Raw genomic sequence first — 17,627 nt, forward strand, 5'->3', positions numbered from 1 at the left:
AGATGATGACTCCAGACAAACTGATGTACTATTTATAAGGTCTTTATAAATAATTAATAAAAAGGCTGCATGGATTGTTCAGATGCAGAGGCCGGAAGTAATCCTCCTTTTCTAAAAAAATGTCAATATACATCCATGGTGACATGACATCACCGCGTGTGCATGCATGGGCTCATGTCCAGCGGCCGGGCTAGCTAGCTAGTAGATTCGTGGCTTTGGGATATAGTACTCTCGATCTCTCTCTCTCTCTCTCTAAATTAATATAAAACGGTTTTGCAATTGTAGTGGTTTGACCAATGAAGTTTATGAATCCCGAGTTCCCGACCAGATACGTATACGGTTCAAAAACTGAACGACCCATGAAAAGTTTCAATTGTAGAAACGTTAACATGCTGTGGATCAACCTGTGGTTAAATATTACAGGGGCAGTGATATTTCAGGGTTTAAATCCTGACGTTCGCATTATGTTTGAATTTATTTTAAGATTTTCAGTCATGCACATTCAATGCGAAAAGACGTTTTCATTGATGACAAATCGTTTACAGTGATTTTATAAATCTTAAGATGATATACCGGTTCAGTCTTTTATAGAAGCTCATAGGAGTAAGGTATGTATATACGTTAATAGGGATGAGTGTATGTCCGTGTATGTGAACAATTGCGTCCGTATTGTGTTAAAAAAAGCCAACAAGCTACTGGTGTGTGTTGTCAATTTCGTACTTCTTTCGTTCTATAATAAATGTCAACTTTATACAAATTTTCATACAAAGTTATATCATAATTGAGAGACTTTTTAAAAAAAATGGAGTGAGTATTTACAAGATCGAAATGTGAACCCATCTCATTCCAATCAAAGATATTCACAAGTCCCCCACGTATGCGTCAAGAAACGAAGTGTATCTCCTTCTTTTCTTCTTTACAGCTACCTGGCTGACTCTGACTAGCTAGAAGAACAGCTCGAGCAAGATGGGCGGCTGGTCGTCGGCGTCCCGGTGCCTAGCCACCTCTTGATCCGGCAGTAGCGACACGCCGCGCCACACCCACTGATGGTCGTCGTCGTTGCCGCGCAGCGCAATCTCCTCGCGGTGACGCCTCATGTGTCCCCCGAGCGCCTGGCCCATCTCGAACCCCATGCCGCAGATGCTGCACTCGTGCTGCTTGTTCTCCCGCCTCCTCCGCTCCCTGATGGCCCTGGCGACGCCGCCGCCGAGCTCCAGCTCGTGGCGGCCCCTGAGGTGGCTGGTCCGGTGCCCGCCGAGCGCCTGGAACGACGCGAATGCGCGACCACACGTCTTGCACACAAACTCCCCCTCCCCCGACGTCGCCGCCACGGCGCCCCTCGTACGGCGCCGTGCCTTCTTGGCCAGGGCACCGGCTGAGTCCGACGACGTTGATGAGTCGGTGGTCAGTGCCAGCGCCATCGACAATACCTCATCGTCGCTCGCACGCTTCATTCCCGCTCCCATGGAGTTTGATTCTCCGATTTCCTGTCCTTGGTAGACTTCCCGCTCGCTAGGTTTATTGTCGTGTGAGAGAATGGAGAATAAACGAGTTGATATGGCGTACGGGTATGACTCACGTTATATATAGATAGGTGGGTATGGAGTTGATAGGGGCTGGCAAACTAAACGCATCTAGCTTGCTGTAACTGGAAAACTACCAGTTAAAATACAACAACGTATTCTACCTCAAGTAAACTATATACACCTACATATTTGGTCCGTTCATAATACAATGTGAAAAACGTTCTTATATTATCGACAAAGGGAGTGCTACTGTACTACCTGCTGATGATGGTACCGCACCCCGTAATCTAATATACCGAGTGCGCAGCTTGGATACTATCTCATGTAATCTAATAAGGTCTCAACCGTGTACTTACCTTGCCGCGTGAGTGCAATGTTTAGTTTGCGCACTTGCCAGTAAAGATACTAATCAGTCCAAAACTGTTAAATTCATATATGCATGGGGGTTTTATCCTTGTTTTAAAAAAAAATGCATGGGGGTGAAGATGGACATGTCGACAACTCAACTAAGTAATCTGCATATGAGAGGCAACCACAACCGTGTCAACGCGGTGTCTTCCTGTACTTGTCGTTATATAATATACACATCGTCATCCTGCCCAAGACATAGACGAAACTTGTCAGAACCAGCGTTCCAGTATCTAAGAAGGAGCAACAACACTTGGGACAGAAGTAGCTTAGCACATAGAATCGATGTACAGACATGGCGACGTCACCGCGCGCTCATGGATCTAATTTATTCGCACTTGCTAGGTGCAGCTAGTTGAAGGGGTAGTAGTTCTCCAACACGGATCGTAATGTTTCTTCCGACAGTCCATTAATTGGTGGATCAGTCGACGGACATTGACGTAAAAGCCGTTCATTCAACGTTATTTACATACATTTCAAACAATTTTTCAGTAAACCATATGTAATTCATGCAAACACAACGAGTTTCATATAAATCCGTAAAAAATCATTATATTTTGAACATATTTTAACTAAAATAGATAAAATTATCTATAGGTCCGGCTGTGTGAAGCTCCATTCTCACGACACAGATACACTATACTAGTCTACCGCTGACCGCGGTAGATTTCTTTATCTTTTCCATGTTTGATAACCCGTTCTTTGGACTACGTGGAGCCTCGGAGGTATGTTACTCCCCCTTAGGTTCCCTATGACCGGTTGCACCGCTCGTCCGAGTGGCAAAGGGGGTGCTTCAACCGAAGGCGAAGGGGGATCCGTTTCCGTGACATGTGGATCAGGCTTGTTTTTTGGGGGCGGGGGACGATGGTGGCCCGGGAGAGAGAGGACGAGACAACGGTTGTGTACGCCGACGACACGCCTGCGATGGCCTAACAGGGACCCAAGTGGCGGCGGCCTCCCATGTTAGGCGCGGCTATGCGAACATTGGCGTCGGTTGGCTCGGCGTATGGCCTCGTCCCCGGCAGCCACGATGCCCTTCCCATCGTGCTGGCATGGAGCACCTCGCCACTCCTCGACGAGCTGGCTTGGATCAGCGAGTTCCTGAACAAGGCGTTGGCTTGGAGCGGCCACTTGCTCCATCGGGCTCGGCGAGGGAGCTGGAGCAGCGTGTTTCCTGGCTCGTAACTGGTGGGCCATCAAGCCGTTTTTTATACCAAACAACTGCCCTTCCTGCTCACCCGACAACTGCTTTTCCTGGTTGCCGAATGGCATGAAAAATGGTGAAGAAAATGATGGAAAGAGGATATGGGGAGGGAAGGAGTGGTGCAATTCTCGCCCGACGTCTGGCCTCCTTTACATAGCAGGCGGCGTGAGGAGGTCCGAGCGTTGTGTTTAATGTCGGTCGGCTTACGAACGGATGTTTGGCCCGAATAGGTTTCTCGATATACGCGCGGGTTTAATGAAGATGTTTGAATTCGACGAGGAGGCATATTCAGTCGGGTATGCAGCGGGCGGCGCTCTCTCCACTGATGCGCCGCTTCAATTACGAAACCAGTGGGAGCTCGCGTCTACTTCGGGTCGGCTTCAATGTGAACTAGAGGCTCTACAACGACATGAATGCGGGCAACTGGCGCCGGACGGGAAACGTGTGCGACCATAGGAGGGGAGTTTTCATGGGCTAGGTCGGTTATAAGTGGGTGTGGCTGTTGTCCGAACGCCAGCAAAGCGCACTCATGTTTATCTTTAGCTTGCGCAAGAAAATACATTCTCAACGTCTTGCGGACTAATGCAGGACCATGTTAAATGACAAACCACACTCAGGCCATGCGGTTCAAGACGGTTGCATGTGGGTTGAGAATTAGATTGGTGATGCCCTTAGCGTGGCAAGTCGTGTTGCGAGGGGTCGCGCGGGCCGGCTTTGAGAGCATTGAACAAATAAACTAAAACCAAATCAAAACTCAAAAGAAAAACTAAAATCAAATCCTCGGTTAGATGGTGAGCACTTGATATCTAGGAGCCTTGAGATCAGATGAGGTAAAGCGTATGTTACACCTCCTGATCATGGCATGGGCTCGGCAGATGACCAGAAGGCCCGTGTGGCAGAGCAACCCACGAAGAGACATCGAAGGCCCTCGCAGCGATACGCGTCCAAGGACTGGGTGGCGTGAGAATATCAGGTAAGATGTGCTACGGCGGAACTCGGCCATGGATTGACGACTTAGAGCATCTCCAGCGAAAAATCGGTCCAGCCGCGCCCCCAGGACGTCGTTTTGCGCCGGATTTGGCCATAAGTAGCCCCGAGGACCACAGGCCAAACAAAGCCCCCCGGGGGGCGTTTGGGGACGTCTGGCGCTAGTTTTGCATGCATAAACCCTTTTTCTGCTAGGCCCAACATGTGCATGCAAAAAAGGAATCCTTCCTATCTCTCTCCTCATGTGGCCGGCTCGAGTGAAGGACGAGTGAATAAATTTGCCTCCCCAAGCCAAAATTATCGTTGGAAGCTCTCCAAGCGGCGAAAAAATCCCTCCCGTGGGGCCAAACGGCTCGAGATGCTCTTAGTCCTTTGCTTGTAAAGTGAGGAGAGTAACTCTTATCATATTCGCATCACCGGAGTTATTCCCGAGCTGATCCCCTTTTTAACTAAGTTCCAATCAAGATTTCTAGCTAGATGTTAACAATTGGTACTCATAGCCAGAATTTTTTCCCACCCGTATTGGATCACTCACACCACACCCACCTTGTGGCAGCGGCGGCGTGTCGCCAACAAGAGCTGATGTTGAACTTAATGCCTGAAGGGCGAGCAATCTTTGAGACGCTCCAATAATCGAGGGAAGTAGTGCAGCTGCGACACTACCAAGCACTCAATCAGCTCAGCGTCGCGTCCGTCAGACATGCGGTGGATGTGGCAGTAGCGCGCTAGGTGGTGGTCACCGTGCGCAAGGCGGTCGACGTGGCTGAGGGCACTATCATCAACGGGCTTGCAAGTCTATACTGATGGGGCCAAGGTGGATCTCCTCCGCCAGATCCAGGATCTTCATTCTCCCAAAGATCTTCCCTCCGAGGACTCGGAGCCCACCATCAGGATGCCGAAGGGAGCTGCAGAGACCGGCTCAAGTGGGCACCGCTCGTCCACGACTACACAGGGGACGGGGTTGGGTGTTTCAGCACCCTACATCCCTCCTCCGGCTCGAGGTATCCCCGACTTACGCAGGACAATTTCATCGTTCTCTATTCCGATTCATAGAGAGAAGAGGATTGTGGCATCATATTCTACTAGCCATGGTCGTCCACCTTCTTTTGATTTCCCTATGTTTGACGACGATAATCCTAAGCTCTAGGAAACTCGTTGTGTTGATTATTTCGACAAGTTTGAGACTAATATTGATCTCTCAATCTCAGTAACGTCTAGGCAGCTGGAGGGAGGAGCGGCTCGCTGGCTTTCTTCCGTGCAACAGAAATTTGTGCGGGCACCATGGGATGAATTTTGTGTTGTTGTAGTGCATTGCTTTGGGTGGAATCAAAACCAATCGCTAGTATGACACCTTTGCCGTCATCGTCAGATGGGAACTATCTAGGAGTACATCAACCCGTTTTCTGAACTGATGGACCAATTCATCGCTTATGAGCGAGATCCTGACATGTTACACTATACTACTCGTTTCATCGATGGTTTAAAATATGAAGTTCAATGAATTGTTGTTGTTCAAAAACCTTCCAACTTTGATACTGCATATTCTATTACCTCTATGTAGGAGGAACTAGGCAACAACAAGGAAGAACTGAGTTTGCATAGCTCTAACAGAAGATTTGGATCAGTGTCCAAGTGCTACAAGACACATTCCTAAATGACCAAGACCACAAATAGAGAAACAAAACTAATCTTACAAAGATGGCGACTCCCACCTCCCACCTCCCACCGCGGCGACCCAATGGCGATCTGGCGCTCTAGCCGGCGTATCCTCCCTCCTCGCCGCTCCTTTGCTCAGGTGAACCCTCCCGACCCCCCTCACGTGGTCGTGCATGGCTTGCATGGGTGGTTCTACGTTTGATCTGGATTTTTCGCATGGTTTGGCATTCGCCGATGAGGTTTATCGTCACTCTGGTGTTACGGTGCACCCTATGAAGCACCACCGCTCTTTCATCATGGTGATTTCTTTTGGTCGTCATGTGTTCCGTCTCTTGACGGACACAGTCATCGCAGCTCTGGAATCTGTGATTGGGATTGAGTTTCGTGTCTCTCAAGTGACAGACTCGGTTTTCTCCTTCAAAGTGTCCTGCATGCAAGTCGGTTTTCATATTCTTGACTTACGCTCGTTCAAGTGCTCAAGTTTTAAGTGCTTTTTCCATCTATGGGGACATGGTGGTCCTAATTGGCGTCGGGAATTCGCTCTGTGGAAGAAGCAATGTGATGCTGAATGGATTATTGTGAGTCCTTCTAAGAGGAGAGCCTCATTAGGTCTAATGGCGATGCATTCCAGGCCCCTAAATCTTCTCTTAAATCTGGATCATCTGTTCGTAAGAAGCTCACATTCGCATCCCTCCAGCAATATGAAGTTTGCAAGGGTTACAGATGTCCTGTTTCCCACGAGGAGCTACTCACGCTTGAACAGGCTGGTTATTCGATGCCTTCTCCTGAACGTGTCATCATCTCGGCACCACCGCTCACAGAACTCCGGTGGACGATGTTGGGAAACGTAGCATAAATTCAAAATTTTCCTACGCATGTTCAGATCTTCCTATGGAGAGACCAGCAACGAGAGAGGGGCAAGAGCATCTTCATACCTTTGAAGATCGCTAAGCGGAAGCGTTGCTAGAACGCGGTTGATGGAGTCGTACTCGCAGCGATCCGATCTAGTGCCGAACTATGGCACCTCCGCGTTCAACACACGTGCAGCCCGGTGACGTCTCCCGCACCTTGATCCAGCAAGGAGGAGGGAGAGGTTGGGGAAGAACTCCAGCAACACGACGGCGTGGTGTCGATGGAGAGACGAGGTCTCCCGGCAGGGCTTCGCCAAGCACCGGCACAGAGGAGGAGGAAGAAGGGCAGGGCTGCGCCGAGAGAGAGGCAAAAGTCTGATCTCCAATGGCCAAAAGTGCCCACTATATATAGGAGGAGGGAGGGGCTGCGCCCCCTTGAGGGTTTTCCTCTACTGGGGGGGGGGGGCGGCAGCCCTAGATGGGGGCTGGTGCGGCGGCCAAGGGGGGGGAGGAGGGGTGTGGTGCACCCCTGGTGGGCCTTAGGCCCACCAGGCTTAGGATTTGCCCCCCCCCCTTTTCTCTCCCCCACGCATTGGGCTGAGTGGGGAGGCACACCAGCCCACCTAGGGGCTGGTTCCCTTCCCCACTTGGCCCACCTTACCTCCCGGGGTCGTTGCCCCCCTTCGATGGACCCCCGAGGCCACCTCCGGTGATCCCGGTGGTCCCGGTACGTTACCGGTGATGCCCGAAACACTTCCGGTATCCGAAACCATCCGTCCTATATATATCAATCTTTACCTCCGGACCATTCCGGAGCTCCTCGTGACGTCCGGGATCTCATCCGGGACTCCGAACAACTTTCGGTAACCTCGTATAACAATTCCCTCTAACCCTAGCGTCACCGAACCTTAAGTGTGTAGACCCTACGGGTTCGGGAGACAGGCAGACATGACCGTGACACCTCTGTGGACAATAACCATCAGCGGGGTCTGGATACCCATGGTGGCTCCCACTTGATCCACGATGATCTCATCGGATGAACCACGATGCCAAGGATTCAATCAATCCCGTATACGATTCCCTTTGTCTGTCGGTATAGAACTTGCCCGAGATTCGATCGTCAGTATACCAATACCTTGTTCAATCTCGTTACCGATAAGTCTCTTTACTCGTTCCGTAGCACGTCATTGTGTGACTAACTCCTTAGTCACATTGATCTCATGATGATGTTCTACCGAGTGGACCCAGAGATACTCTCTGTCACACGGAGTGACAAATCCCGATCTCGATTCGTACCAACCCAACAGACAATTTCGGAGGTACCCGTAGTGCACCTTTATAGTCACCCAATTACGTTGTGACGTTTGATACACTCAAAGCACTCCTACGGTATCCGGGAGTTGCACAATCTCACGGTCGAAGGAAAATATACTTGTCATTAGAAAAGCTTTAGCATACGAACAATACGATCTAGTGCTATGCTTAGGATTGGGTCTTGTCCATCACATCATTCTCCCAATGATGTGATCCCGTTATCAATGACATCTAATGCCCATGATCAGGAAACCATGATCATCTATTGACTAACGAGCTAGCCAACTAGAGGCTTGCTAGGGACACATTGTGATCTATTTATTCACTCATGTATTAATGTTTCCTGTTAATACAATTATAGCATGAACAATAGACGATTATCATGAACAAGGAAATATGATAATAACCATTTTATTATTGCCTCTAGGGCATATTTCCAACAGTCTCCCACTTGCACTAGAGTCAATAATCTAGTTACATTGTGATGTATTGAACACCCATAGCATTATGGTGTTGATCATGTTTTGCTCGTGGAAGAGGTTTAGTCAACGGGTGTGCAATATTCAGATCCGTGTGTACTTTACAAATATCTATCACTCCACTCTGGACATGGTCCTGGATGGATTTGTAACGGCGTTTGATGTGCTTCGTCTTTCGATGAAACCTGGGCTCCTTGGCTATGGCAATGGCCCCAGTGTTAGCACAGAAGAGTGTCATTGGACCCAACGCGCTTGGAACCACTCCAAGGTCGGTGATGAGCTCCTTCATCCAAATTCCTTCATGAGCTGCTTCTGAAGCAGCTATGTACTCCGTTTCACATGTAGATGCTGCCACAACTTCTTGCTTGCTGTTGCACCAGCTCACTGCCCCACCATTCAACACATATACGTATCCGGTCTGTGACTTAGAGTCATCCGGATATGTGTCGAAGCTAGCGTCGACGTAACCCTTTACGACGAGCTCTTCGTCACCTCCATCAACGAGAAACATTTCCTTAGTCCTTTTCAGGTACTTAAGGATATTCTTGACCGCTGTCCAGTGTTCCATACCGGGATCACTTTGGTACCTCCCTACCAAACTTATGGCAAGGTTTATATCAGGTCTGGTACACAGCATGGCATACATTAGAGAGCCCACGGTTGAAGCGTAGGGGACAAAACTCATCTTATCTCTATCTGCTGCCGTGGTCGGCGACCGAGTCTTACTCAATCTCATACCTTGCAAAACTGGCAAGAACATTTTCTTTGAGTTTTCCATATTGAACTTCTTCAATATCTTGTCAAGGTATGTACTTTGCGAAAGACCTATGAGGCGTCTTGATCTATCTCTATAGATCTTGATGCCTAATATATATGCAACTTCTCCAAGGTCCTTCATTGAAAAACTTTCGTTCAAATAGGCCTTTATGCATTCCAACATCTCTATATTATTCCCCATCAATAATATGTCATCCACATACAGTATGAGGAAAGCTACAGAGCTCCCACTCACTTTCTTGTATAGACAGGATTCTCCGTAAACCTGTATGAACCCAAACGCTTTAATCACCTCATTAAAGCGAATGTTCCAACTCCGAGATGCTTGCACCAGCCCATAGATGGAGCGCTGGAGCTTGCACACTTTGTTAGCACCCTTAGGGTCGACAAAACCTTCTGGTTGCCTCATATACAACTCTTCCTTAAGGTTCCCGTTCAGGAACGCTGTTTTGACGTCCATTTGCCAAATTTCATAATCCTAAAAGGCGGCAATAGCTAACATGATTCAGACTGATTTCAGCTTCGCTACGGGAGAGAAAGTCTCTTCGTAGTCAACTCCTTGAATTTGTCGAAAACCCTTTGCGACAAGTCGTGCTTTGTAAACGGTTACATTACCGTTTACATCGGTCTTCTTCTTGAATATCCATTTATTTTTTATGTCTTGCCGGTCATCGGGCAAGTCCACCAAAGTCCATACTTTGTTCTCAGACATGGATCCTATCTCGGATTTCATAACCTCAAGCCATTTGTTGGAATCCAGGCCCGCCATCGCTTCTTCATAGTTCGAAGGTTCACCATTGTCTAACAACTGTTGGGGAACGTCGCGTGGGAAACAAAAAATTTCCTACGCGCACGAAGACCTATCATGGTGATGTCCATCTACGAGAGGGGATTTCCGATCTACGTACCCTTGTAGATCGCACAACAGAAGTGTTAAGAAACACGTGTAGTGGAACGTCCTCACGTCCCTCGATCCGCCCCGCGAACCGTCCCACGACCCGTCCCGCGATCCGTCCCACGATCCGCTCCGATCTAGTGCCGAACGGACGGCACCTCCGCGTTCAGCACACGTACAGCTCGACGATGATCTCGGCCTTCTTGATCCAGCAAGAGAGACGGAGAGGTAGATGAGTTCTCTGGCAGCGTGACGGCGCTCCGGAGGTTGGTGGTGATCTAATCTCAGCAGGGCTCCGCCCGAGCTCCGTAGAAACGCGATCTAGAGGTAAAACCGTGGAGGTATGTGGTCGGGCTGCCATGGCAAAAGTTGTCTCAAATCAGCCCTAAAGCCCCACAATATATAGGAGGGAGGGAGGGGAGGAGGCAGCCTCAAACCCTCAAGGTTTGGCCGAAATTTGAGGTGGAGGAGTCCTACTCCAATCCTACTTGGAGTAGGATTCCACCATCCCACTTGGAAACTCTTTCCACCTTGTGTTTTTCCCTTCTCAAACCTTATGGGCCTTAGTGGGAACTTATTCCAGCCCACTAGGGGCTGGTTTATCTCTTCCCATAGCCCATGAGACCCCTTGGGGCGTGACACCCCTCTCGATGGTCCCCGTCACCCCTCCCGGCACTCCCGGTACACTACCGATGAGCCCGAAACTTTTCCGGTAATGCCCGAAAACTTTCCGGTAACCAAATGAGGTCATCCTATATATCAATCTTCGTCTACGGACCATTCCGGAAACCCTCGTGACGTCCGTGATCCCATCCGGGACTCCGAACAACATTCGGTAACCAACCATATAACTCAAATACGCATAAAACAACGTCGAACCTTAAGTGTGCACACCCTGCGGGCTCGAGAACTATGTAGACATGACCCAAGTGACTCCTCGGTCAATATCCAATAGCGGGACCTGGATGCCCATATTGGATCCTACATATTCTACGAAGATCTTATCGTTTGAACCTCAGTGCCAAGGATTCATATAATCCCGTATGTCATTCCCTTTGTCCTTCGGTATGTTACTTGCCCGAGATTCGATCGTCAGTATCCGCATACCTATTTCAATCTCGTTTATCGGCAAGTCTCTTTACACGTTTCGTAATACAAGATCCCGCAACTTACACTAAGTCACATTGCTTGCAAGGCTTGTGTGTGATGTTGTATTACCGACTGGGCCCCGAGATACCTCTCCGTCATACGGAGTGACAAATCCCAGTCTTGATCCATACTAACTCAACGAACACCTTCGGAGATACCTGTAGAGCATCTTTATAGTCACCCAGTTACGTTGCAACGTTTTATACACACAAAGCATTCCTCCGGTGTCAGTGAGTCATATGATATCATGGTCATAGGAACAAATACTTGACACGCAGAAAACAGTAGCAACAAAATGACACGATCAACATGCTACGTCTATTAATTTGGGTCTAGTCCATCACATGATTCTCCTAATGATGTGATCCCGTTATCAAGTGACAACACTTGCCTATGGTCAGAAAACCTTGACAATCTTTGATCAACGAGCTAGTCAACTAGAGGCTTACTAGGGACAGTGTTTTGTCTATGTATCCACACATGCACTGTGTTTCCAATCAATACAATTATAGCATGGATAATAAAGGATTATCATGAACAAAGAAATATAATAATAACTAATTTATTATTGCCTCTAGGGCATATTTCCAACAGTCTCCCACTTGCACTAGAGTCAATAATCTAGTTCACATCACCATGTGATTCCAACGAATCCAACACCCATATAGTTATGGGGTCTGATCACGTCTTGCTCGTGAGAGAGGTTTTAGTCAACGGTTCTGAAACTTTCAGATCCGTGTGTTCTTTACAAATCTTTATGGCATCTTATAGATGCTGCTACTATGTGCTATTCGGAAATAATCCAAATATCTACTCTACTATACGAATCCGTTTCACTACTCATAGCTATTCGGATTAGTGTCAAAGCTTGCATCGACGTAACCCTTTACGACGAACTCTTTAACCACCTCCATAATTGAGAAAAATTCCTTAGTCCATCAGTTACTAAGGATAAATTTTGACCGCTGGTAGTGATTCAATCATGGATCACTCTCTGTACCTCTCAACAGACTTTGAGTCAAGGCCCACATCAGGTGCGGTACCCAGCATGGCATACTCAGATTCTACGGCCAAGGCATAGAAGACGACCTTCATCTATTCTGTCTATTCTGCCGTGGTCGGATTTTGAGTCTTACTCAAATCCACACCTTACAACACAACCAAGAACTCCTTCTTTGCTGATCTATTTTGAACTCCTTCAAAAACTTCTCAAGGCATGCATCTTGTTGAAACTTCCATTAAGCTCTTTCGATCTATCTCCATAGATCTTTGATGCTCAACGTTCAAGTAGCGCAATCCAGGTACTCCTTTGAAAACTCCTTTCAAACAACCTTGTATGCTTTACAGAAATTCTACATTACTTCTGATCCACAATATGTCAACCACATATACTCATCAGAAATTCTATAGTGCTCCCACTCACTTCTTTGGAAATACAAGTTTCTCATAAACCTTGTACAAACCCAAAATCTTTGATCATCTCATCAAAGTGTATATTCCAACTCCGAGATGCTTGCACCAGTCCATTGAAGGATCGCTGGAGCTTGCATACTTGCTAGTATCTTTAGGATCGACAAAACCTCCTGGTTGTATCACATACAATGTTTTCTCAAGGAAATCATCGAGGAAACAATGTTTTGACATCCTATGTGCAATATTTCATAAATAATGCAGCAACTACTAACATAATTCTAACATACTTTTAGCATCGCTACGAGTGAGAAAGTCTCATCATAGTCAACTGTTTGATCTTGTCGCAAACATCTTTGCGACAAGTCGAGCTTTTCTTAATAGTGACTTATCACCATCATCGTCTATCTTCCTTTTAAAGATCCATCGTTACTCAATAGTCCTATGACCATCAAGTAGTTCTTCCAAAGTCTACACTTTGTTTTCATACATGGATCCTCTCTCGGATTTCATGGCCTCCAGCCATTTGTCGGAATCCGGGCCCACCATTGCTTTCTTCATAACTCGTAGGTTCACTGTTGCTCAACAACATGACCTCCAAGACAGGGTTACCGTACCACTCTACAGTAGTACGCGACCTTGTCAACCTACGAGGTTTGTAGTAACTTGATCCGATGCTCGATGATCACCATCATCAGCTTTCACTTCAATTGGTGTAGGCGCCACAGGAACAACTTCCTGCGCCCTGCTACACACTGGTTGAAGTGATGGTTCAATAACCTCATCAAGTTCTACCACCCTCCCACTCAATTCTTTCGAGAGAAACCTTTCCTCAAGAAAGGATCCGTTTCTAGAAACAAACACTTTGCTTTTGGATCTGAGATAGGAGATGTACCCAACTGTTTTGGATATCCTATGAAGATGCATTTATCTGCTTTGGGTTCGAGCTTATCAGACTGAAACTTTTTCACATAAGTGTCGAAGCCCCAAACTTTCAAGAAACGACAGTTTAGATTTCTCTAAACCTCAGTCTATATTGTGTCATCTCAACGGAAATACGCGGTGCCCTATTTAAAGTGAATGCGGTTGTCTCTAATGCATAACCCATAAACGATAGTGGTAATTCGATAAGAGACATCATAGCATGCACCATACCAAATAGTGCGTGGCTATGACGCTCAGACACATCATCACACTATGATGTTCCAGGTGGCATGAACTGCGAAACAATTTCCACATTGTCTTAACTGCGTACCAAAACTCGTAACTCAGATATTCATTTCTATGATCATATCGTAGATCGTTTATCCTCTTGTTACGAAGAACTTCACTCTGAAACAGAATTGAACTTCTCAATATTTCAGACTTGTGATTCATTAAGTAAATACTCTTGTATCTACTCAAATCGTCATTGAAGTAAGAACATAATGATATCCACTGCGTGCCTCAGCACCCATTGGACTGCATACATCAAAATGTATCACTTCCAACAAGTTACTATCTTGTTTCATCTCAATGAAAACAAGGCTTTGCTCATGTGGTATGATTTGCATGTCACTAGTGATTCAAAATCAAGTGAGTATAAAGATCCATCAGCATGGAGCCTCTTCATGCAATTTATACCAACATGACTCAAGCGGCAGTGCCACAAGTAAGTGGTACTATCATCATTACCTCGTATCTTTTGGCACCAATATCATGAACATGTGTAACACTACAATCGAGATTCAATAAACCATTGAAGGTGATTATTCAAGCAAATAGAGTAACTATTATTCTCTTTAAATGAATAATCGTATTGCAATAAACATGATCCAATCATGTTCATGCTTAACGCAAGCACCAAATAACAATTATTTAGGTTTAACACCAATCCCGATGGTAGAGGGAGCGTGCGATGTTTGATCATATCAACCTTGGAAACACTTCCAACACGTATCGTCACCTCGCCTTTAGCTAGTCTCCGTTTATGCCGTAGCTTTCATTTCGTGTTACTAATCACTTAGCAACCGAACCGGTATCCAATACCCTCATGCTACTAGGAGTAATAGTAAAGTACACATCAACATCATGTATATCAAATATACTTCTTTCGACTTTTGCCAGCCTTCTTATCTACCAAGTATCTAGAGTTGCTCCGCCTCAGTGACTGTTCCCCTCATTACGGAAGCACTTAGTCTCGGGTTTGGGTTTAATCTTGGGTCTCTTCATTAGTGCAGCAATTGTTTTGCCGTTTCATGAAGTATCCCTTCTAGCCCTTGCCTTTCTTGAAACTTAGTGGTTTTACTAACCATCAACTATTGATGCTCCTTCTTGATTTCTACTTTCGCAGTGTCAAACATCGCGAATTGCTCAAGGATCATTGTATCTATCCTTGATATGTTATAGTTCATCACGAAGCTCTCACAGCTTGGTGGCAGTGACTTTGGAGAACCATCACTATCTCATCTGGAAGATTAACTCCCACTTGATTCAAGCGATTGTCGTACTCAGATAATCTGAGCACACGCTCAACGATTGAGCTTTTCTCCCTTACTTTGTGGACAAAGAATCTTGTCAGAGGTCTCGTACCTCTTAACAAGGGCACAAGCATGAAATCACAATTTCATCTCTTTAGAACATCTCTTATGTTCCGTGACGTTTGAAAACGTCTTCGGCGCCTTGCTTCTAAGCCGTTAAGTATTTTGTACTGAACTATCGTGTAGTCATCAGAAACGTGTATGCCGGATGTTCACAGCATCCACAGACGACGCTCGAGGTGCAGCACACCGAGTGGTGCATTAAGAACATAAGCCTTCTGCGCAGCAACGAGGACAATCCTCTGCAAAGTTTGCTACTATCAACTTTCAACTAAATTTTCTCTAGGAACATATAAAAATAGTAGAGCTATAGCGCAACCTACATCGTAATTCGCAGAGACCATTAGACTATGTTCATGACAATTAGTTCAATTAATCATATTACTTAAGAACTCCCACTCAAAAAGTACATCTCTCTAGTCATTTGAGTGGTACATGATCCAAATCCACTATCTCAAGTCCGATCATCACGTGAGTCGAGAATAGTTTCAGTGGTAAGCATCTCTATGCTAATCATATCAACTATATGATTCATGCTCGACCTTTCGGTCTCATGTGTTCCGAGGTCATGTCTGCACATGCTAGGCTCGTCAAGCTTAACCCGAGTTTTCCGCGTGTGCAACTGTTTTGCACCCGTTGTATGTGAATGTTGAGTCTATCACACCCGATCATCACGTGGTGTCTCGAAACGAAGGACTGTCGCAACGGTGCACAATTGGGGAAAACACAATTTCGTCTTGAAATTTTAGTGAGCGATCACCTCATAAAGCTACCATCGTTCTAAGCAAGATAAGGTGCATAAAGGATTAACATCACATGCAATTCATAAGTGACATGATATGGCCATCATCATGTGCTTCTTGATCTCCATCACCAAAGCACCGGCACGATCTTCTTGTCACCGGCGTCACACCATGATCTCCATTATCATGATCTCCATCAACGTGTCGCCATCGGGGTTGTCGTGCTACTCATGCTATTACTACTAAAGCTACGTCCTAGCAATATAGTAAACGCATCTGCAAGCACAAATGTTAGTTTAAAGACAACCCTATGGCTCCTGCCGGTTGCCGTACCATTGACGTGCAAGTCGATATTAACTATTACAACATGATCATCTCATACATCCAATATATCACATCACATCGTTGGCCATATCACATCACAAGCATACCCTGCAAAAACAAGTTAGACGTCCTCTAATTGTTGTTGCATGTTTTACGTGGTGACCATGGGTATCTAGTAGGATCGCATCTTACTTACGCAAGCACCACAACGGAGATGTATGAATTGCTATTTAACCTCATCCAAGGACCTCCTCGGTCAAATCCGATTCAACTAAAGTTGGAGAAACCGACACTCGCCGGTCATCTTTGAGCAACGGAGTTACTCGTAGCGATGAAACCAGTCTCTCATAAGCGTACGAGTAATGTCGGTCCGAGCCGCTTCGATCCAACAATACCGCGGAATCAAGAAAAGACTAAGGAGGGCAGCAAAACGCACATCACCGCCCACAAAATCTTTTGTGTTCTACTCGAGATTACATCTACGCATGAACCTAGCTCTGATACCACTGTTGGGGAACGTCGCGTGGGAAACAAAAATTTTCCTACGCGCACGAAGACCTATCATGGTGATGTCCATCTACGAGAGGGGATTTCTGATCTATGTACCCTTGTAGATGGCACATCAGAAGTGTTAAGAAACGCGGTTGATGTAGTGGAACGTCCTCACGTCCCTCGATCCACCCCGCGAACCGTCCCACGAACCGTCCCGCGATCCGTCCCACGATCCGCTCCGATCTAGTGCCGAACGGACGGCACCTCCGCGTTCAGCACACGTACAGCTCGACGATGATCTCGGCCTTCTTGATCCAGCAAGAGAGACGGAGAGGTAGATGAGTTCTCTGGCAGCGTGACGGCGCTCCGGAGGTTGGTGGTGATCTAATCTCAGCAGGGCTCCGCCCGAGCTCCGTAGAAACGCGATCTAGAGGTAAAACCGTGGAGGTATGTGGTCGTGCTTGACACGCAGAAAACAGTAGCGACAAATGACACGATCAACATGCTACGTCTATTAATTTGGGTCTAGTCCATCACATGATTCTCCTAATGATGTGATCCCGTTATCAAGTGACAACACTTGCCTATGGTTAGGAAACCTTGACCATCTTTGATCAACGAGCTAGTCAACTAGAGGCTTACTAGGGACAGTGTTTTGTCTATGTATCCACACATGCACTGTGTTTCCAATCAATACAATTATAGCATGGATAATAAACGATTATCATGAACAAAGAAATATAATAATAACTAATTTATTATTGCCTCTAGGGCATATTTCCAACAACAACATGATTTCCATCACAGGGTTGCCGTACCACTCTGGTGCGGAG

General features: G+C 46.5%; 1 protein-coding gene across 1 annotated transcript; it reads right to left on the bottom strand.

Annotated features, from left to right (window-relative positions):
• Nucleotides 1–874: 874 nt before the first annotated feature.
• On the bottom strand, nucleotides 875–1,536 carry LOC123399225 (zinc finger protein ZAT8-like). Its single transcript, XM_045093652.1, has one exon. It carries the CDS (start codon nucleotides 1,464–1,466, stop codon nucleotides 945–947), a length of 522 nt encoding a protein of 173 aa, XP_044949587.1. The 5' UTR covers nucleotides 1,467–1,536; the 3' UTR covers nucleotides 875–944.
• Nucleotides 1,537–17,627: the final 16,091 nt, after the last annotated feature.

This window comes from Hordeum vulgare, chromosome 5H, assembly GCF_904849725.1.
Source record: "Hordeum vulgare subsp. vulgare chromosome 5H, MorexV3_pseudomolecules_assembly, whole genome shotgun sequence".
Classification (NCBI taxonomy): Eukaryota; Viridiplantae; Streptophyta; class Magnoliopsida; order Poales; family Poaceae; genus Hordeum; species Hordeum vulgare.